Below are 21964 nucleotides of genomic sequence, written 5' to 3'. Positions count from 1 at the left end.
CATCAAGGTATTAATACAAGAATAAGGCGATCTCTGATTTTCTCCATATTGCCCGGCTACAGCAATGTATACGAATGTTTTGTTTCCACACAAATGCACCTCAACAGCTCCGTTGCAGTCCTTCAATTGTAATAGCAAAAACATACTTCTACCCAAGCGAGGTCTTAGGTGTAGTTTAAAATAAGTTTGAGGTAGAATATGTGTTGAAAACATATCTATTAAAACTCTAATGAGCAATAAATCCTTTTAGGTAAAAATACCACACATTGTGGCGGGGTAAGCTCAGGTGGCCGCAGGTTCAACTACGACCTGCGGCCCTTTGAGGCATGTCATTCGCCTTCTCTCTTCTCTTTATACAAATTCTTCATATCATTTGAGGAATTTCAGATTTGTTTTAACATCACACTATTTTTTTGGCATGCCTGCATGTGAACATAGTCAGTACACATCTTTTCTTTAATTTTTCTCCATAATTTCACCTAAAATCATTGATTTATCTAAAATCTCAACCCAATTGTCAACCCTACAATATTGTCGCAATATTAATATTGATGTATTTGGTAAAAAATATCATGGTATCAGATTTTCTACATATCGCCCAGCCCTCGAACGAAAGATTCAAAAGGTGAAAGCCCTAGCAGTGTTTGGAAACATATTATTTTAGCTTAGCATTTTACCTAAATATCTAATGGCATATCGTGGTAATTTTTGGATTTAATACAGTAAATTTATTACATATTGCACCTTTAAAGTGAAGCTCTGTCTTGACGCCTATTAAGTTACGTACTCCACACACATGCTGCTGACTAAAAGACATGGTGTGTTTTTCCTTCAGGACAGCTCATTCAGGGCTCACATGCGAGACAGTCCTTAAACACAGAGCTCATTGAGCAGCCAAAAAGGTGTGGACACATTCCCCACAGAAGAAAACATGCAACTCCGGCTGAACAGCTAGACTGAAGCAAACCGATGTAGCCTGCATGTCTCATTGCTCACACCCCGGGTTAACAACAACCCCCCCAGGTTTACCTGATAACAGCCATTTGTTATTGGACAACGGGTAAGTTCCACTTCCACTCAGGTAGGAAAGCACTCAGGAATAAGATGTCCTTTGAGTATTCACAAGAGCTGAACGATCCCTTAATTCATAGAATGGCAACTGTCAATCATTTACCACCTCACACATCTAAAATAGGACAATTTAGGCCTGGGTGATACGGAGAAAATCAAATATCACGATATTCCTGATAGGTTGGCACAATTCGGGACAAAAGAACCTGTAGGGTTCTCTGTCCTGCAGTTGTCTCCGTCATGCTGCTGGCCCTACGTATCCATACATCCAACCGGGGTTAGCTTCTGTTCGGGGAAAGGGGGCCTGACGTTCTCCTTTACCTTGTTAACCATTGTATGGTATAGTGGATTTTTAATATAACTTATAACAAAAAACAAATCACACTTTTCACATTTTTAATTGTGTTCTAGTGGAGACTGATTGCATTCCCTAAACATATGTTCTCTCAACTGTTTGGAATTAAGATATAGAAAATATTTGTTAATAGATTTTAAAGTAAAATTATATTTCAGAATTGTTTTTAAAACCCCAAATAAGTCACGGGTCAATCTAACCCGAGGTATACGAGAGGGTCCCAAAAGTGAAGTTTGATTCTGAAATGTAGATTACTTCCAAATTTGTGGGATGTTAGCCTGTAATAAACTGTCCACATATATTACCACCTTCCACTACAAGGCACTTGCTTTTATCTGACAGTCATAATCAAACAGGACTCTGCCGCTTTCTTTCAACTTTTGGTACCGCATGACGCCAGGCGAAGGCCACGGACTGTTGTTTGTTGTGTAAAATTTTACACGGAATGTCGGAATTTCTGGGTTCCCAGTCGGAAACTAGACACGTTGTAAAGCGCCCTCTAGTGGACAAACTATGCAACGCTAACGCTCATAACAGTGTTGACCGTCCGTTTCTATTCGATTTTTTTATTTTAAAATGACCATTATAAATGCCTAATATTGATGCCGATAACGTCAGCCCGCTGATATATCGGTTGGGCTCTAATAGGAAGCAAAGGATTTCTTGATTTTGTAAAGCAAAATACCCTAAAACTACTAGTTCCAGCAACATTTATAAATATATTTGCTGTTGTATTTTTTAGTTTTTTTTCTTTTTTTTTTTAGACTTTTGTAATAGTATATCAAAATACGCTCCCATTGGGTTTTGGGTCGATGGTCAGAAAAGTAAGTAAGTAAACTTTATATATAACGCACCTTTCACAGACAAGGAGGTTTACAAAGTGCTTTACAGTAAAAACAAATAAAACAGCAACACATAAAATACTAAGCCATATTGCTAGTTGAAAGCTTGTCTAAAAAGATGTGTCTTGAGGTGTTTTTTTATAGTTTACACAGAATCCAAAGCTCTCAAGGCTAAAGGGAGAGAGTTCCAGTACCTTGGATTCACCACGGAAAAAAGCTTGATCACCTCTGGAATTAATTCCTTAAACGAGATAAGATAATTTATAAAAGTAATCGTTAGTCGCAGCCCAAAAATACAGCCAATATAGCAACTCATCTAGTGGTTTTTAATTACAGATTTAAAAAAACAAAAAAGAAAGATTTGTAAATTGATGTAAATGTAAATGTGCTGTATTTATATAGCGCTTTTCCAGTCTTAACGACTGCTCAAAGCGCTTTTACATCTACAGGAAACATTCACCATTCACACACATTCATACACTGTGGCCGGGGCTGCCGTACAAGGTGCCACCTGCTCATCAGATAAACATTCACACTCCGATGCGCAGCACCGGGGGCAACTCGGGGTTCAGCATCTTGCCCAAGGACACTTCGACAATGACTGCAGGGGCGGGGATCAAACCGCCAACCTTCCGATTGGCAGGCAACCGCTCTACCACTGAGCCACAGCCGCCCCTAATTGATGAACCCAATAGGTTTACACAGCCACAATATGAGAACTCATTACATCTTGGTTGTTTACCTCACTTAAAACAAAATCAATTCCTTCAGTTTCCAATATCAACTCATCTCCTGAGGACTTTTCTTTTTTTTTTTTTTACCCAATCTCAGCTCTTTTCTCTGTTTACTCAGCAGACAGGTTGAGCGCTGATATCGAGTAGTAACTAGAGTTTAACTAGTGGTAGTTAAACATTTGTAACAGAGCAGTGTGTATGAGCGGCCTTGGCACACACACTGCAGCTGGATTTGTACAGCATCTCATTCTACTGACAATTAAGCCTCTGCTTCTCACATGTCAATAAGCAGCCAGCACGTTATTTGCTAACCATGCAAAACACAACAGCGCACCTCTGTCACATCAGTGACATGTGTGCACCAAAAGAAGCCTTGAACTGTTCTCAGACCATACCTGCTAAGGATAGACCAGGCTATCTCTCTGGCTCGGAGTCGTTTACGTCCCTTGAAAGCACCAGCATTGGGTTTTTTAAGCGTAAGTGGTGCCTTGTGGTTAACGTAGTGCTCCCTTCTTGATTCAGGCAGAGTGTGTGACTGTTCCCCTCGTCCCCCAGGGAGCAACGGAAACATTTCCTAGGAGGAATTTGCCTCAGGAGTCTCTTGATCTGCCGTTATAAATACCCTATACAGTAAAAACAGCAACGTCCTGGCAAACTTGCACAATGGCTTCTGCAAAGTTAAAAACAGCCTTCAAAGTGAAGCCTTTCTACTCTCCGTTTCTGTAGGAAAGACCACTCTCAGCCAGGGTTTGGTCCTGCTAACTTTCTCAAGGGAAAACTTTCATTGAATGCCTCCATCTCTCAGCTGTTTGTCAAGTTCACTGTGTGCTGTGGGGTTACACGAGTGGAGCAGTGAGACCTGATTTGGCACAGGCTCAGCAGCATCTCCGTCAGTGTACTAATCCGGCATTGAGCCGATCAGAAACTCAACGAGCAGGGCTCAGGGCCTATGGCCACCCCCCATTGCTGCCCTCCTCCTCTGCTGGCAGCCTGTAGGCAGCCTATCCTGCATGTTGTTGCATGCCGGGACATTCGCATCTCAAAAGAATAATAAGTTTGACGGAGGCTTTAAAACCAAAACTTTACAACCAAGGCAGAAAATTCCCACCAGCCATAGGCCTGAAACGGTTGTTTCAAGCTGGCGAGTTTGTGTTCACTCTTCAGCCACTTTGGCAGGTGACCAGCAATTGTTGGGAAATCCTATTCTGTCTGGCCGGATGGTTTGTCGGGATATACACCTACTACGAGGGAAGCAAAATAACCCTGGGCTTTTGCACATGCATGCTGGGCAACTAATATCCTAACAAAGAACAGTCTGTACGCCCATGTAAGAACCAGAACACTTTCAAACAAAAACACAGCTACAGACAGTTAGAGAGATCATTGTGGTCCCCCAGCAGCTTAGTTAGATAGCTTGTAGATTAGATTAAGGTAGATCTATAAAGCTACGTGCCTAAAGCATTACTGTAAGCAAAATAGTGCACTAAGGATAAACTGTATCAAAACTGTTTAAAAACTAAGATAGCATGATTGGAAATGCCCTTTACTGAAATTGGAAGTGTGCAAAAATGCAAAAAATCCCATCTTACCTCTTTTCAATACTCCCTAAAATGCCTAGTTTGAAGGCATCCCCAGGGTTTATATATTCCAGTGGCATATTCATCTAGGTTCTGTATCATGCAATGCATTTGCATGCCTTATTAAATATCTTCAAGTGAATTACTGCAGGCTAAAATCTATACCCACAAGCATTCCAGAGAGCTTTAAGCTACAGTGTTCATTCTCCGTAACATAACGGCATCCACATTCAATCCCACGGTTGCATAATAATGTGACAGCATGCTCCTCTGGTCATCAGTCCTGCTGTGAAGACAAGCTCGACATTGGATGAGCAGATTACTGCAACAGAGCCTTTTACAACCAGAGCTGATGGCAAAAACGGGAAATGCTCTGTGAATCAGTAACCATGATGTAATAGCAAATGATGTGCAAGCAACAGTTTCCGCACATGTATTTCTGTCATTTCTGACGAGTTCTTTAGAAGTGGGAGAAAATGAGGACACATTACATTTGATTACATTAAATTTCACATATTTTTAACAGAATAGTTTGGTATAGTTTCAAAAGTTATCTTTTTTGCAACACGTGTAACTGTCTTTACAATCTAGGTCACATCAAACAAGACAGTGAATTCATGCAGGGATGATGAGGCTGATGCAACACTGTGGCAACATCACCTGCCCCTGCTCCCAGAGCCAACAACAAGGCTCTAGGATAGTCTTTAAATAAATAGTGTGAAAGTGTAGCTTTACTTCTATCATGACAAAATGATAAGGCAGAAGAGGATTTACCTTATTGAGTAATCCATCACAAGTTTCTCTGTACACAACATTTACCACAACGTATTTGCCGGATTAGATTCTCCACGAGGACCTTGGGCTTTTTGGTTAAAAAGTGTTTGTGTGTAGCAACACCTCAACCAAAAACAGACCACTGCTTTCGTCAAGGTGTAGGAACATCTGCGCTGGCAAATAATGGCCCAATTTGTTACGTTTTTATACTACTATAAATGAATCCATATAGGTGTCAACTTGTTATCTAAAACATGTTAGGGACAGTGGCTAGCTAACTGTGTCTCTCAGACTTTCAGTACATAAAACTTATTTTTAGAAAGTAATACCAGTCAAATTGAAATGCAAACAAGTTCATCTGAATTTTCTTTACTAAAACCGGATCCTGTTGTTACAAGTTTTGGTCAGACATGATTGTCATGTAAAATAAAATGTATTAATAACCATTGTATGCGTGCTTTATTACATTAATAAATTGTCTCTGTTCTACATTTCGTCAAAGATTTAAAAATGTGAAATGGTTCCATAAAATGTCACTTTTTTTGTTCATGTCCCCACTCGTGTATTTTTTTGGCAAGATGTGTGTACATTTATTTGCCAATATATTGACTTCGAGTTTTCTTATAAAATGTATTTTTGTAGTTTTTTCGTCTTTACTCTGCTACCAAAGCAATACTGCAGCATCAATTTGATCTTATTACACGCAAAATATTATTATCAATTCTAAATTTACATTTTTATGAAATAATGTATGATTTCTGGCTATGCTTGGATCCCTGGCATTTTCAGTTTTGCATTTTTTTTTAAATACTTTTACCATGTTACATTATACATTATATTAAAAATGCTTGCGACTTGGAGTAGAATTGGTATATTTATATATATTCTGCTATACACAAACCCACTCATTGTTAGCTTACCTTACCCAAGTGAGACTTAACGTTAGCTAACTTAAGATTAGTTGAATCATCTCTCGCACAAAAACACTTCATAACCGGAGAATTTTAAAAAGTAAGAGAGTCAACACATTGCTATTCCTCAAGTTACCGGTCCCAACTAAATATACCCGTACACGTATAACGTTACTCCAAATTTCTGTACCTGCAGACAACTTGTGATGGCACCAAGCTAAAGGCTGATTCCTAACGTTAGCTTGCTATGTTAGCTCCTCCAAAAAAAAAAACGTAAACTCGGGTCCCAATCAATATGTATTTTATGAATTACCTAGAAAAAATTGTGGTAACGAACACCTGATTAACTTCGCTGTACAGTTTGTAACGTAAGCCAACAACGTTGCCAAATAACGTTAACGTTACCACATTAATGCTCTAATTAACGTTAGCTTAGCATAGTGACGACGTTAGGTTGAACCATACAGTTTGGGATATCTGCTTTTAGACAACAAAACGTGGGTACGAGGCCAGCAACAGCAGTCTTGCAGCTATGGCTATAACATCCTCCATCAGCTTAATGGTGTGATTACACAATTCAAAAGCTCCCATCTCATGCTCTCAACAGCCATGGAGCTACCTTTCCTAAGGCAGCTAGCTAAAGCTAACGGGTTACAGCTCAACTGTTCAGACACTTGCCTGGACAAACTTCAGAGATCCTTAAATGTAGTTGTTGCTTTGGTGCTCCTGGTTAAACTGACAAGCAGCCGCCGTGTTATTCCTTAGTTTAGGGGCTAAAAGCTATCTCGTATGCCTCGTATCAGGTGCATGCAGGACCAGTGTTTCAATCTACTGGTTGTCAAATCCCAGCGACCTCTCCACTCCGACCTTTCAACCTGCAATGTGATATGCAGGGACAGGACGACCTCTAGTGTACAAACAGACAATGACAACAATTTATACCGTCTATGGCAATAGATTTTATTCAACCAAGGTCCATTCAGTGGTAAGATGACTCTGGGTGGACATTATCACCTATGTATTCATTTTTATTCTGTCGGCTGAACACCAACCGTCCATGTGACCAATGTATGTTCTTTTTTGGTCTACAGTAAAACTAGCAGTCAGTCCATTGCTTGTGAATGCCCACTTACCATCACAAATGTAAAACAATCTGCACTTATAGCAGTGCATCTAAGTTCCCCTTGCAACACACAGAAACAGATTCACTTTATAACCAAATATTGACAACAGCATGGGTCTTTAGACACACCTTCAGCAGACGCGCCTGATAATCCGACTCAACTGTCATTTTGTTTTCATTTGACTTATTTGAATAGCTAGGGGAAAGTGAAGTGAGAAGTAGGCAGAGGGGCTGGCACAATCACAGTGTCCTTCCTCCAGACAGTCTGGGGTCCAGGCTGGGTCGTTGACAGCAGCGAGCCTGGCTGTAGTTGGTAAATTTGTCCAGTTCACCAACTACCAACCTAGCTAAACACCCAACATGTGGATTGTCAGTTGTCACATTTAAAAGAGACAAAAGGCAAACAAGGATGTTGAAAGGTGCAACTAGAGAACAGCGCTGGACGTCCCCGGAGCAAAGAAGGAGACTCCTTTATCATGGACCTTGTACTGAAAGAGTTTCTTCTGTGTGTACGGCCCATCACCTTGTCTCCTCCTCCAACACACTTCCACCTGAAAGCAAAGAACGCTATTGGTTACTTACATTGTTTAGTAAAGTCTTTTTGTGCATCTTATGCTGATCACCTGCAATATATACTGTAGATATACCTTGTGCCATATATACTATATCTACATCTATCTATCTATCTACATCTATCTATCTATCTATCTATACATCAATCTATCTATCTATCGATGGTACGGTTCATGAAAAAACATCTGAACCGTTCGGTCCACTTGTCTCGGTTCAGAGCACGTTTTTGAAGCAGGGTTTGATGCATGTGCAATGTAGCCTCGTGGACGTATGTGACCTCAGACAGTGTGTTTAACTTTCATGCAAAAGAAGAGGTGTTGAAGATTGAAAGAAAAAATAACAAGAACCGGACACAACCAAAAACCGTATCCCTAAAATCGTGAGACGGACCGAACCGTGGGTTTTGTGAACCGTGCCACCTCTAGTTTAATTGTTACTAAAAAGTCCTCTTTGTTCACAGCATTCTCCTTAACCTTATGCAGTTATACTTGGACTATAGACACATCTATGAAGTGTTATAAAATATATCAATCAGAATCATAAAGACCGTACAGACACTAACCTGGCCATGAATGTCCCTGCAGAAGCCAGTGGGGAGACCCTGAACATGAAGAGTGAGGCTACACTGGTGGGTCAGGCCCTTCAGAAGTCTCTCTGAGCCTTCATCATCTCCATCATCCTCCTCTTCTTCTTCCCCGTCACAGCGTACCAGCATCACCACATTGCCCTGCAATACAAAAACAGTAAATACAGTCACTGTACATACAGTGTACTATACAGTAGATATGTTATAAATACATGCAACTGCAAATTCCATTCAAACCACAACCAGCTCAACGCTGGCTGTGCCGACTGATATGAGTATATGCCACTTAAAAAGTCTCAAATAGATCATGCTTTGACTGACAGCGAGGATACAGACTGATCTCATGAAATGGCGTCTATATGACGCGACAATGCGTATGAGATTATTGCCGTGTTATCAAGACGCATACTAGCTATTTAGCGTGTATATCAATGCCGTTTGGCCTCCATTGACTCACATTACCTTGCAATAGCGTGTTAATTTAAATAAATGATATTTAAAATTAATATAGTAGTATGAAAGGGCGGAAAATCTGATTAGGGAGGTTGTGCTGGATGGGTAGAACACAGGTCTTGCACCTAGGAGACTGGGGATCGTGTCCCGTGTGTCCCGTTTACAGTTTAACTGTTGGTTTCTTCTTTTTTACTAAGATTACAGTGTTTACGTCCGCTGTATACAGGCGTAGACATCCACGTGGATAGCTCAAAATGCGTACAGGTAACATGCCAATTGCCTTAAGAAAGTCGGCGGGTATGTTTACATGACGCCATGATGTCATGTTGAAGGATCTCACCTGTAGCTGCGAGCAGATGGTGGCTCGGCAGTAGTGGCTGAAGTCCAGCATGGCTCCAACGCTCACCCCCAGACTCAGCAGCACGCTGAGGTCATCCACCAGCAACACCGGCGGTCCCCACTCCTCTGGTCCATCTGCCTCCACTTCCCCGTCACCAGAACTAGTGACACTGGACCGGACAAACTCAAACAGGCTCTTAAGGCCAACAGCAGGATCACTGAAGACGGAGACATGAGGGAGACGGAGAGACAGGTAACAAGATGTACATAAGTCTGGAAGTCTGGAAATATGTGGAAACATTTATATCATTTAACATTTTGATATGTTGAAAACTGTGAGTAGTGTGTAAATGTCATATTGTTGGATTGGTAATTACCAAGGATTTGACTTAAACTCAAATAAATACAATGAAAGTTACATTCATTTTATTATTAAATAAATAATAATAATTACATTACATATCCAAAGCAACTTATAATTGCTATAAATATCGGAGGTTGCACACCCCTAGAGCAACTAGAGTGGTTAAGTGTCTTGCTCAAGGACACATTGGTTGATGTTTTCCAGTGGGAATTGAACCTGGGTCCCTCACACCAAAGGTGTGTGTTCTATTCACTGCATCATCACCAGCCCTATTACATCCAGGTTACAAATGATGACATATAACAATAGCAAGACATAAGTCTGTAAAGGTAAGAAGACAAAGTGGAAAAAGCCAAAGAAAACGCGTTTGTACCTGAGGAAGCCCATGGCTTGACTTCTTGTGTCAGTTTCTTGAGGAATCAAAACAGACAGCGACTCATTTAGTCCCTCTAGGAAAACCAGCTGACCCTTTTCCTTGGCTTGTACTAGGCTGACGCCCTGAAGACACACAATTCACACACACATTAAATGTCATCACTCGTGATTGCACCAAGCTAAATCCACCTTGAAAACCTTATGGTGAACAAAATTGGGGTCATACATGCCACTAAGAGCTAGCATTACAGATAAGTGCAAATTCCGCGTATCCATATCTAAAACTGAAAGACAAAAGAAAGGTCAACACATTGGTATTTGACTGCCAATATAATGTGTGAAAAGTTGTTGTAAGACACATTACGTTTAGGCTTTTTATCCAATGCTTGGCTTTTTTTTCCCCATTTCAGAGCGGTCAAAATTAGGATAAAGACATCAATAATGAAAAAACTCTGTCAATGTTCCTCTAACTGAAAAAATAATGTATAATACAGTAGTGACATGGAAAGAAGTGAGAATTAAGAGTGGTTCAATTGTGTTTTAGAGTAGGAGACTGACATGATGGATTCAGTTGAGTAAATGCAAAGTAAACACATCAATATGATGTGAAATGTTAACCTTTAATGTCACAAAGTTTTGAAATAACACTTTCATCTTACAGTGTAAATGTTAATAAGAATACAGTAAACGGATGACAACATTACAGACTCACCAGTCTTTGACTGATTGCACTGTAATGATTGAAGGACTGCACCAGACCCAGAAACCACACTTTGCAGCGTGCTGGAAAAAATAAAAATAAAAATAAGAGAGATCAGCTGTGGCTCAAACCTCTGGCTGAATAAGCTGTATCAGACATGGGTGAACAGTTTCTCTCATTATGATACTTTATACTCGTCAAGTGGCAACTCACCTCGTAGGTACAACGAGAGGAAGTGGTGAATGAGGAAAGAAGCATCACTCTTTCTGTCTGAGAGCAAGACGAATTCCCCCTGAAACGTTATAATAGGAGGACAACGTTACAAACTTTAGACGACTAGGATGCGTGACATTTTGAGGATAGAAGTATAAGGAACTCACCCATAGTTACACCATTAGCATGCAACAGTGTGATACATCTTAATAAAGCAATGTGTAATAATGACCATATTACCATGCCAGATCAATAAAAAATGTTAACTCCTCACCTGTGTGAAGCTGTCGGGAGTGGTGTTCAAGATACTGTTGAGCTCTGTATACATAGCTAGCTAGCTAACTATAACGCTAATGATACTAGCTAACCTAACTCTAATTTAAACAAGCTAAACAGTGTGTGAGTGGGCTAAAATAATGCAACAAAAAATTAGCTATTAGCAGGAATCAGCCTCAAAATGTGTCTTGTAAATTCATAGGTTAAAAAGTAACGTCAACGTTTCTACTTTGCTAGACAACTTTCCTTTCCTCTCAACTTGCCAGCTGCTGTGCTAACTTCAAGAAGCATTCTTTAAAAGACGAATAAAAACCTCACAGGAGGTCTCACTCTGCACTTAGCGGTTGTGTACCTTTGGACCACGAAGAAGCCGTTAACGTCTTACTGCTGTGTAATTGTATTGATTCTAGACTACACAAAAAGTAAACCGTAAACGTCTTAAAAGTGAATTTCAGGTTTTCATGCGTATTTTTTGGGTGGAAAAACAGCCAGCACAAGTCTGTGCAAGGAAGGTCTCCATGGCGACAGCTTTGTACAGCAAACTTGATAGACGATCTTTGCTTGCACATGGCGACTTCTTCGACGGTATTCCACCCTTACATTTGTAAGACACCGCCACCTGTTGGTGGGACCGTGCTAATGGGAATTACTTTACTTTTCATTCTTCCACTTTAGATCAGATTCTAAATTTGCCAATCTAACATCCAAATGTGACACAAGAGAGGACTAAGTCTGCCTCTTATTTGTTTGTGTGTTTGTCTGTGTCTGTTTCTGTGGGCCTTGTTTGAGAGCGGCAGACATTGTTCTTGCTGTTGTGTTTCCGTTGTGTCTCCCTCCACTTTTCTGTATGTTCATAAACTTTATTTCAGACCCAGGGGGATCGATATCACAATAAAAACACCCAAGAACACACACACACAAAATATATACTGTATATATATACATTCGCCTACACATATACACACATATATAAATACTGTACATATATACACATACACAGATACACATACACATATACTGTATATACACATACATATACATGCATACACATACTGTACATATGCTTTCCTTACATACATACATAGACACATTCAAAAATACAAAGCCTTCCACAATGTTCAGTGACTAACATGCAGACATGTTTGCCAATGGTTCCACAGTCTGGAAGAAAATCTGACAGAACTGTGTACAGAGACCAGTTTTTGCACTTTTGCTTATCTATTTGTTTAAAAAAAAAAGCAAGGAGCCTTTCAAAGGTGTATTTATCAAAGGTGTGCTTCATCCTTAGTTTCTCATTGAATTTTGCTACTAGATGTTTTCATGTTATATTTGTAATAATCTAGGTTCTTTTTTTGCTAATCTGTTTTTGAGACAATGCTCTGCAGAGAGATTTCTGCACAAGGAAACCAGATGTGAGCCTCGTTAATACTCTAAATCACACTTTTTCTATTCACATATAAGAATACAGTATATGATAAAGTATGCAGAGGTTATTAAGAAATTTTTTCCTATATTATGGCAGAAAATATGTTTAAAACACAAATTGTTATTGTTTTGGCCTCAGCATGTCATTAGCACAAGCCTGCTTCCTGCTCAACATTTAATCAACCCTATGCTAAACGGGGGAATATGGAGCCACAATCATTTATTTTTTTACTTTGGCTTTATTCTTTATACTTTATTGACCTGAACTCAAGTTTGCAAGCCTCAGCAGCAGACTGGTTCACTCTCACCGGTGTCACCATGCTGTTTCTGACTCCTCCTGAAAATCATTCCAATGCCAACAAAAGTGTGTGCTGATCTGGCTCGTTTGAATAAAAAAAGCAAAAAAACCTACAATGTATCTTCCTTTTATCTTCAGTGTGGTTGAATTCAGGCTGGGTTATGCACGTCATCCATCTTATCCTCATTGGGTCCATGCCTGTGAACAGCAGAATGAAATGGGAGATGGAACATTAGCAGCTGATGATGCTTTGGATCAGCAGATGGCAGTGGTGTAGCGCTCCAGCAACTCTACATCAAACCCATCAACACTGCAAATGCAATGAATCTGCATTTTAATCTTTAAACATGTTCTACATTACCCTACTAAGGACACAGCCCTCCTGAACATCTCAGACAGAGCAACGCCATCCCTGCACTGCAGTGCAGCTCACACACGTTAATTGTTATCACACCAGACTGAATCGTTTCCATATTCTTTACTGTGTATGTTACAGCAAGTGTTGTTGTCACTTCATAAAACCTTGCTTTTGTCACACCAAAAGATCTTTATTAGATAGTATTTTGGCTCTTGTTTTTTGACTTTAGTTAAATGTTTTTTTTATTATATGGCATGGTTGCAGCTGTCGCCGTGGCCCTGCTCCGCCGCCTGCTTGACCCGGCCATGTCCTATAGGACACCTCCAGGCTGGATAACTGATCAGGCGGGCCGGCTCTGTGGTCGGCATGAAGCTGGACTCACTGCCGATGGCAGAGAGGAGGACATTGGAAAACTGCTGGACATTATTGACAATGCCAGCCACCCCCTGCACACCGTCATCAGCACCCAGAGGAGCCTGGAAGGCTGCTCCTTCCCAAGTGTAGGGCCAACAGACTCTTGGTCTCCTTTGTCCCCTGAAGCCATTATTCTTTACAACTCCTCACTCGGGGGGAGGAGGAAAAAGGGTAACTATTTTACTATTTTTTTCTCTCTACACTGTATTTTTCTATCTTTTTGTAAGCTGCTGAAATCTGCTGCTGGGAATTTCAACTTCCTTGAGGGAGTCATCCCAAAAGGATCAATAAAGAGGAGTCTAAGTGCCCTGCTACACCCTGCAACATCCTGCTACGCCTTGCTACGTCCTTTTACGTCCTGCTACGTCCTGCTATGCCTTGCTACGTCCTTCTACGCCCTGCTACGTCCTGCTACGTCCTTTTACGTCCTGCTACGTCCTGCTATGCCTTGCTACGTCCTTCTACGCCCTGCTACGTCCTGCTATGTACTGCTACGTCCTGCTACGTCCTGCTATGTCCTGCTATGTCCTTTTATGTGCTGCAGTGCCCTGCAACGTAATCTTGACCACCCAGATGAGCAGCTCCAAATTAGGGTCATGTTGAAAAAAACATCAGAGGTTGCCAAGTTCAAGTCGTCGGAATGCCAATCTACGGCATGTCAGGCAGTCTAGTTTTCTGCAACTTTGTAAGTCTCGCAGACAAAAGAAAAAACAGACCAATAAAGTATAACATGCATACTGACATCAGTATTATTTCACACTGCTGTGCTGAATCAGACTGAATGGTCCAGGATCAACGTACAAACTCATGTGAGAAGAGTAATATAAAACAATCCAGTGAGCTGTCATTGACTTACTGTTTGATACAGACATGCAAAAGCATACATAAATGCTTGAGTATCCGTCTCTGTGACCGTTGGTAGCAGCCTTTGTGGTTAGAGACCCTGCAATCCTACAGTCCTTGAAGCCTTCCTTAACAAGCCAGAAAGTGACAGCACAGTGAGGTTTAATTGATTGCTTCCTTGAGAACAGCTATATGCCATACGTTAACATAATCGCACAGTAGCAGACACAAAATATGTAGGAATCAAAAAAGTGTTTTTTAACATGCCACAAACTTTTATCATGAAACCTGCAACACTGCAATTATTAAGATCCCAGTTGCAGACATTTACAAATTTTTAAAAGCTGCCAGAGGATGCTAGTGGTCGTCTACAACAAGATGCAAGCTAGCATTCACTTTGTCTAAGTCCCTTCCCATGTTTGTCCCATAGATTGTATTTTCCTCTGCCAAGACAGACACTTTAAATACCTCTACATTATGCTATAACTTCCGGATTCAACCTGAAATGCAGTACATCAAATTATGAAAGCGAAGTCCCAGATTGAGAGCTTCGGATAAACAGCAACAAAATGCAACATAAAGATTCACAGAACAATTTTCAAGATGACAGCCAGGACAGGAGGATATGACTAACTGTTCATTGTGGGCTGTGGGGGTTCAGAGTCCGCAGTCTGGACCGCTGAAGCTCACTGTTCCTGGGGGCTGGAAGCGAGTGAGGGCTGACGGGGCTGCAGATCGAACAGGGGGGGGAAGGAGAGTATGTGTCGTCCTCCCATCGCAGGACTCGACCCTTAGCTTTGCTCCGGCCATTAACAGTCTTGGCACAGGACCCGTTGGGGATTCGAGGTTTAGTTTTGGGTGCCCTGTAGAGGTAGATGTCATAGCAGGCAAAAGGACCCCCCGAAGACTTGACCTTAGTCCTCTTGGCGAGATGGAGTTCCAAGTCGATGGTCACCTTACAATGCAGGAATAGACTGGTTATTAACATGCAAAACAAGTACATTGACAGAGAAAGATTTAAATCAAAACCCATTTAGCAAAAGATTGCAAACACAGAGCTACAGAGAGTACTAGCGGTACGAGAAAAAAATCCTTACAGCATGGTATCGCAATATTTTCCCAGGCAACATAGTGTCGCTACACGGATGCCAAGTATCGATCTTTTATTGGATAAATTGAGGTGAGAATTAAACCTTTTGGTACTGGAATAATGGATTGACAGGTTACAATTTCTAGGTTGAAGAAATATCCCTTTAGCCAAAGATGATGCTCAATCGAAGAAAACACTTTCACACAGCCCCATCATCAACATCATCATCATCATCACCATCATCAGACTATGTTCTTCCTCTCTCAGCCCTCTGAAGTCCTCACACTGCCTTGCGGCCAGTCGCTCATTCACATGTAGTGCAGGACGCAGCGAAGGAGCGGGGGTGTTACTCTGCTTTAGACTGGTAATGTATGGCATTTCCATCACAAAGAAAGCTAAAAGGGTCCTGTTCTGATCAGCAGCATTCCGCAGAGTCTCATTAGTAAACCAGACGGTGCCAGAATGATCCATTTAGACTTAACCCCCCCCCCCCCACCCCCTTGTTTCTCTCCTCTTTCCTTTTGGTTTCAATCCCTTCTTTGTAAAAGCACACTGTGTGCTTGTGTGCATGCATGCATGTAATTCTAAATTAGATGTGTATCCATATTTTATGTTTCACTGTGTGTATACTCTGTGTGTGTGTTAACATGTGCATGCATGCAGTTCTAAATGTGGACATTTTGTGTCAATTTGGACATTTTTACATATTTTTGCATAGATACATGCATGACTTTGTGTGTGCGTTTGCCTTTTTGTATGCCTCTATCATGCACTACTATGTGTGTGCGCGCGCCTGCATCAGCCAATCACGGTGGCCCCTTCAGTATCCTAACACCATCATTCCACCACATCGTCAGCCAATCACAGGCCGCTGATGAATCCCAAGTCCCAGCAGGTTTGACTCGGAAGAGCAGAGAACAAAAAAAAAACAAAGATATAGAAAATCTTGACATGCCTCCACCATGTTCTCTGTTTCCCAATCCATGTACCCTCATTATCCTCCACACACACTTTATACCCTCAGAGCTCTAGCTGTGATGAGCGCATGGCTGCAGGATTTTGGATCAACAATAAATTAAAGTAACATTTACAGTATTGTGTATAGTATAATTTTGAGCTCCTTTTATTTTACTACTTTAATTCAGTGATTCTCAAAGTTGGGTCCGTGGCACTCTGCCAGGGTTTTCACATTCATCATTTTAAATTATTATGATATGAAAAAGCATTTGTTTATTTAATAAAAAAGGCTTTGAGGAGAAATATTTCAATTTTTAAATCTATAATAGTTCATAGATTACGTTCTAATCCGACAAATCTATGACTCTTGTAATCATCTATGTCTGACATTTACAGTTTGTAGATAATTTGCAGTTTAAGATTTTATAAAACATAATGATGATGTTGTAGCCTATAATTAATCTGGTAATTCTTAACCTCAAGAACCCTCCAAGGGGTCACATGATAAATCTGAGTTGTCACAGGATATCAAATGGCACAGGAAAGAAGAAAAGACATACTTTTTGCTGTGGAAAACTCAATATTATTCTTCTGGTCTCCAACAGTTCACAAAAAATGACACATGCAGCTTCTATAATGCATGCACCCTATGACAAGATGTCAAATATACGTCCACTTCACTCTCCTTTTAGATCCGGCTGATGCTGTTTTGTTTTCTGTTAACTCCTGAGGAAAATATCTGTCTCTTTCGCTGCTGAATAGTCCTCAATGTTCACCAGCAAGTTGTTAGAGCTATCTGTCTGTCTACAGAGGGCTTTTTTTAATCTGAAAACAGCTGCCCGTTGAGAGGGATGAGACTGAACCAAACAGCCGGGGGAAGTGATGCCAAAACAATTAATATCTCAACCTTTATGTAAATGATAGTACTGCACTAAAGGTCATCATATGAGCACACTGTCATAATCCTCATTAGTAGTAGCTGGGAAACGAAAATGTGATGGTGAGGGCAGTGCTGTGTGTGTGTGTGTGTGTGTGTGTAGTAGTAGTCGTTTAAATGCTCTAATATACTCCAGTTTGTTACCGGATGACCGCCAAGCTGCAGAAGAGTCACTTGATCTGCCTTGCCCATCCGCATGTGGGTGTGTTTGTGTGTGCGTATAAGGCCAACGAAACCCGGAGGTCACAGAGTTTGGATCACGTGTGCTCAAGCTGTAGCATCAGAAAGGGTTGCCATGGCAACCACTTCCTCTCTGTGTGAAGATGCATTAAATCGCCGCCAGCAGCAGATAAGTGAGAGTGAATGAGAGAGAAGGAAGAGAGGAACAGAGGAACAGAGCGATTTGGTGAAAACTTTCAGAAGGTCTCGCACACACACACACACACACACACACACACACACACACACATATACACACACACTCTTAATGTGTCCTTTTACTGCTGTAATAAAGACAGATCAAGCAATTGCTGCTTTACCCAGAGGGATCAGGTGCTGCGTTCAAGTTCCTTTAAACTGTTCTTATTTCCTCATCTTTCAAATGGTCACAAGAACGATTTGTGGAATATTTTTCAGCCCTGACCTTGACCCTTAACTAGTTTCTACTAAGCATTGGACAGCACATACAGCAAACCATTTACATACAGATCATTTTTAAAACATCAAACAAGTATTTATGAGTGGAAAACAACAAAGTATGAAGAAAGCTAGAAATCAGTTTTCTTTAGTTGCTTTTAAATGTATCTGCCTTAATTTGACCCAGATATTACGTGAAGTAAAGAGACGATGCTGTCTCTCCCACAAAGCTTGATTGACAGCCCTGAAAAGACGTGACACCTCAGTGATGAGCACTTCACAAAAAAGATGGAGACAAACTATAATTAACAAAAGGAGAAGAGTCTTGCAGATAACAGCTTAGCAGTTACATTAAAAAAAGCCCCAGCCCCCCCCCCCCCACATCATCACATACCCTTCACCATAACTAGAGATTGGCACTGTTTTATTTCAGTTAGCCTAATAGCTGGTTTGATTTGCATTGAGAGTTGATTTTATGGAAAGCATTACATGCTGATCTCTAGGTACTGTATGGTGAAGGATATGTGATTATATGCGGCTATTTTTATTCCAAAGGTCAAGGGATATTTATCAGGATGCATAGTGTCCTGGATCCATGAAATAACTGGCCTGTAATAATACAATCTGCCTGCTTCTATGGGGATTCAACATAGGTGTGTCTATACTCATGTCCTTAGCATTTTAAGGAAGAACATTTGTTTATTCACGATTCATTCCTCATTCACAAATAAAATTGGTAAAAAGGGTGGATTTAGTTAATTAAGGCATTAAGATCAATTTCCAAAAGATGCTTTTTTATTCCTCTTTTTAGTCAACTTAAGCAAGGGGTTCCAATACTCATGAGCAGCACTGTAGAAATCACCAGGACCTTTTTTTAAATTCTGTCCTGGACTCAGTCTCGACTCGGACTCAAACCTCTTTGGACTTTGTCTTGACTCGGTCTGGACTAGTCCTGGTCTTAGACATGTCTTGGACTTGTCAAAGGTGGTCTTTCCTACAGCCCTGCAATAACTCAACTGAAAGAATTGCACTATGATGTGTTCAGGTGACACATATACAACAAATATATACATATACATATACTAACAAATATACTCGTTGTGTTTCACCAGAAACTCAGAGACTGAAACATCGGTCGTGTAGTAAAAGATGTTTCCAAGCCAACTGAAAGGAGAAGGAGTTGCTGTGAATGGAAGATTTAATGATTAACAAGTTGGGAGTCTTGACAGTTTTGAAACACTGCACTACGCTATTGATAATAGTACCATAGCGTCTAAAAAACTGCTTCTCTGTGATAACAGTTCACTCTGTCACAGTGCTCCTCTCAGAGGGATGACGGCCCCTCCCCCATCCTGCTTTACTTCTCGCTGTTGGTAATGTAATGCCCACTTGTTGCCATGGCATCCACTGGTACTTCTGGCCTCACTCGTTTCAATTCAGAGGACCCTCTTTTAGTGTGTGTTTGTGTGTGTGTGTGTGTGAGAGAGAGAGAGAGAGAGAGAGAGAGAGGCAGGCAGGAACAAAAGAGGGAGATAATCACTGTTGCTGCTGTTTTTGTAGCTCGCCTACTGCTGTTTCCTATTCTGGACAACAAAAAGTCTTTTCTTTTATCTAAAAATGCTTTCTTACCCCCCTTTTTATTTATTTGGAGAAAGAGAAGTGCATCCGGACCTTCCCCCACCCTCCATCCATCAGCACCCTTGTACCCGGGGAAGGGTCCCCGACAATGACGCTGTTTAACCCGTTGCTTTCTCAGTGATCCAAAGGAGAAACCCGACAAAGGGCCAGCAACACTGCGGCCTCATCTGAGACCCATTCAGGGCTGTGTGTGTGTGTGTGTGTGGGGGGGGGGGGACTGTTGTACTTCTATCCTTGTGGGAACCAATTTGAGTTTTACACTTTTAGAGTGAGAATACTTTTGAAAGAAAGAACATTTTGTTCAGCCTCCCTTTACAAAAAAGACTATGCTAAAGGTTTCAAGGGATAGTTTGGATTCTTTGAGGTGTGGTTGTCTGAGATACTCATCTATAGTCAGAGTATCACCTACAGTAGATCGTGGTTGACACGCTTGCAATTCGGAGCAGACAGGAGTCCAACACAGAATCTAAAGACTTGACTTGGAATTGTGTCAAATGGCTTCAGACTCGACTAGACTCTACTTGAGACTTGAATAAGACTTGTATGAATGATTTGAGAGTTGACTTACCCTAAAATACTTACTTAGGGTAAGGGACATTAAAAATGCAGTATGTCAGTGAGGGTCCTCACAAATATAGAAGTATAAATGTATGCATTTGTATATAAAAGGAGGGTGGAGGTGAGCATGGAAATCTGACAGATGCTTTGAGCATGTGTGAAGGTATGCGTGCATTATGTGTGTGTGTGTGTGTGTGTGTGTGTGTGTGTCTAAATTTGAGGAGATCGCACACCATGTGGGATCTATTGTATTGATTTGGACATGTATTTTTTGTTTCATTTTAAGGTCTACTTTTGCTCGGTTGTTGTTCTCTAAACCACTTAATACTTTGTTTGAATGTGTTATGTGTTTGTCTATGGAAGATCGTTAACATTAGTCAACTTAAACAGCTAATGTGAGTCAAAACTGCCTGCGAGCTTTTCCTGTGCAGTAATTTCTCTACCATGTGACAGAAAATCGTGTGGTTATGACACAATTGTTATTTTTACAATAATGCCTGCTACTTGTGATACAAGGTAAAGGAACCTTTGATACGTTGTCCTGTTTTGTTAGAAATAAACAATAGACAAATAAAGTCTTTTAAACGTTACAGATGCAAAGTTGTTCACTGTCAAAGGGATGCCAAAATGAATGGGCGTCAATGGAATGCTAGCAGAAGGTGACGGCTTGTTAGCCTAAGAATCTCCCCAGAGGAGGTACGCTTTCCGCATGTTAGCTTACCCCCTTGGTTCTGATTTACTTTTAGTTTTAAATAGTAGTAGAATGTTGTAGTAGTAGTAGAAACAACAAAACTGAGAATCTGAGAACATGTTGACTCCATAATGTGGAAAACATAAAATACACCTGAACCATGGTGTGTGTGTGTGTGTGTGTGTGTGTGTGTGTGTGTATAAGCAGGGAGGCACAATTATGACAAGTATCTAAGAAGCTGCGTTCAAAGCCATGCAGAATGTTTGAGAGTTCAGGGGGGAACAGGGGAGCCGCTGAGGAAAACACAGGATCCACAGAGGTCATGTTAAAAAGATTTATTTCAACAACTGTCTGAATCTTGTTGGTTTATTCTCAGTTCGAAGTCCCAAAAAAGTACAAAATAAAACAAAAAGCAAGTACATCAAAGGATTAGAAATCACATCAATGAAAACCAAGACACATTGTGTTGCTTCTTTTGAAATCAATCCAAGCAATTTTAGTTTTCTCCAATATTTATACACACTCACTGGATTAGTCAGACAAACATCAAAACCTCTCAGTAGCTTTATCTTAACTATCTTCTTTTTTTTTTACAATGACGTATTACTTACTTTTTAAATTTCTGTATGATTTATTTCTTTTTACAAAATACACCAATGCAGGCAGGGGAAGGTGTGTGTGTATACATATAAGCATGTTTGTGTCCTCATCTTTTCACTGTGTGTGTGTGTGTGCATGTGTGAGTGAATGTGTGTGTGTGAGTGTGCAGGTAAGAGATAAGGGAGAGTAAAGTGACAGCAACAATGGGGGTGGGTCAGCAAAACAGGGGGAGTGTAAAGGGGGGGGGGGGGGG

At 40.7% G+C, this 21964-nt stretch overlaps 2 protein-coding genes across 8 annotated transcripts in view; both read right to left on the bottom strand.

The window, feature by feature from the left end:
- scap (SREBF chaperone) overlaps positions 1 to 7150 on the bottom strand; it is a 42481-nt gene extending 35331 nt beyond the window's left edge. For 2 of the 5 annotated variants that reach the window (XM_034875485.1, XM_034875484.1), the window contains exon 1: positions 4592 to 4895. In XM_034875485.1, the coding sequence (XP_034731376.1) occupies positions 4592 to 4665 (74 nt within the window). In that variant the 5' untranslated portion in view covers positions 4666 to 4895. Of the gene's footprint in view, positions 1 to 3397; positions 4121 to 4591; positions 4896 to 6942 lie in introns of those variants that run through there. The other 3 variants (XM_034875482.1, XM_034875481.1, XM_034875486.1) reach the window with 2 other exon arrangements.
- The window catches only part of elp6 (elongator acetyltransferase complex subunit 6), a 28460-nt gene extending 16884 nt beyond the window's left edge, over positions 1 to 11576 (bottom strand). The window contains exons 1-7 of one of the 3 annotated variants that reach the window (XR_004657122.1): positions 11265 to 11576; positions 10991 to 11069; positions 10790 to 10860; positions 10076 to 10200; positions 9340 to 9556; positions 8523 to 8687; positions 7741 to 7938 (exon numbers count right to left, since the gene is read on the bottom strand). Coding sequence is in view for 1 of the 3 variants with exons in the window: in XM_034875487.1 (XP_034731378.1) it covers positions 7813 to 7938; positions 8523 to 8687; positions 9340 to 9556; positions 10076 to 10200; positions 10790 to 10860; positions 10991 to 11069; positions 11265 to 11318 (837 nt within the window). In the remaining 2 variants the exon portion in view is untranslated. Of the gene's footprint in view, positions 1 to 7201; positions 7939 to 8522; positions 8688 to 9339; positions 9557 to 10075; positions 10201 to 10789; positions 10861 to 10990; positions 11070 to 11264 lie in introns of those variants that run through there. The other 2 variants (XR_004657123.1, XM_034875487.1) reach the window with 2 other exon arrangements.
- Positions 11577 to 21964: the final 10388 nt, after the last annotated feature.

The sequence above is a fragment of the Etheostoma cragini genome, chromosome 6 (genome assembly GCF_013103735.1).
Source record: "Etheostoma cragini isolate CJK2018 chromosome 6, CSU_Ecrag_1.0, whole genome shotgun sequence".
Taxonomy (NCBI): domain Eukaryota; kingdom Metazoa; phylum Chordata; class Actinopteri; order Perciformes; family Percidae; genus Etheostoma; species Etheostoma cragini.
The sequence above is the reverse complement of the archived record's forward strand: the minus strand, read 5'-3'. Positions and strand labels throughout refer to the sequence as shown.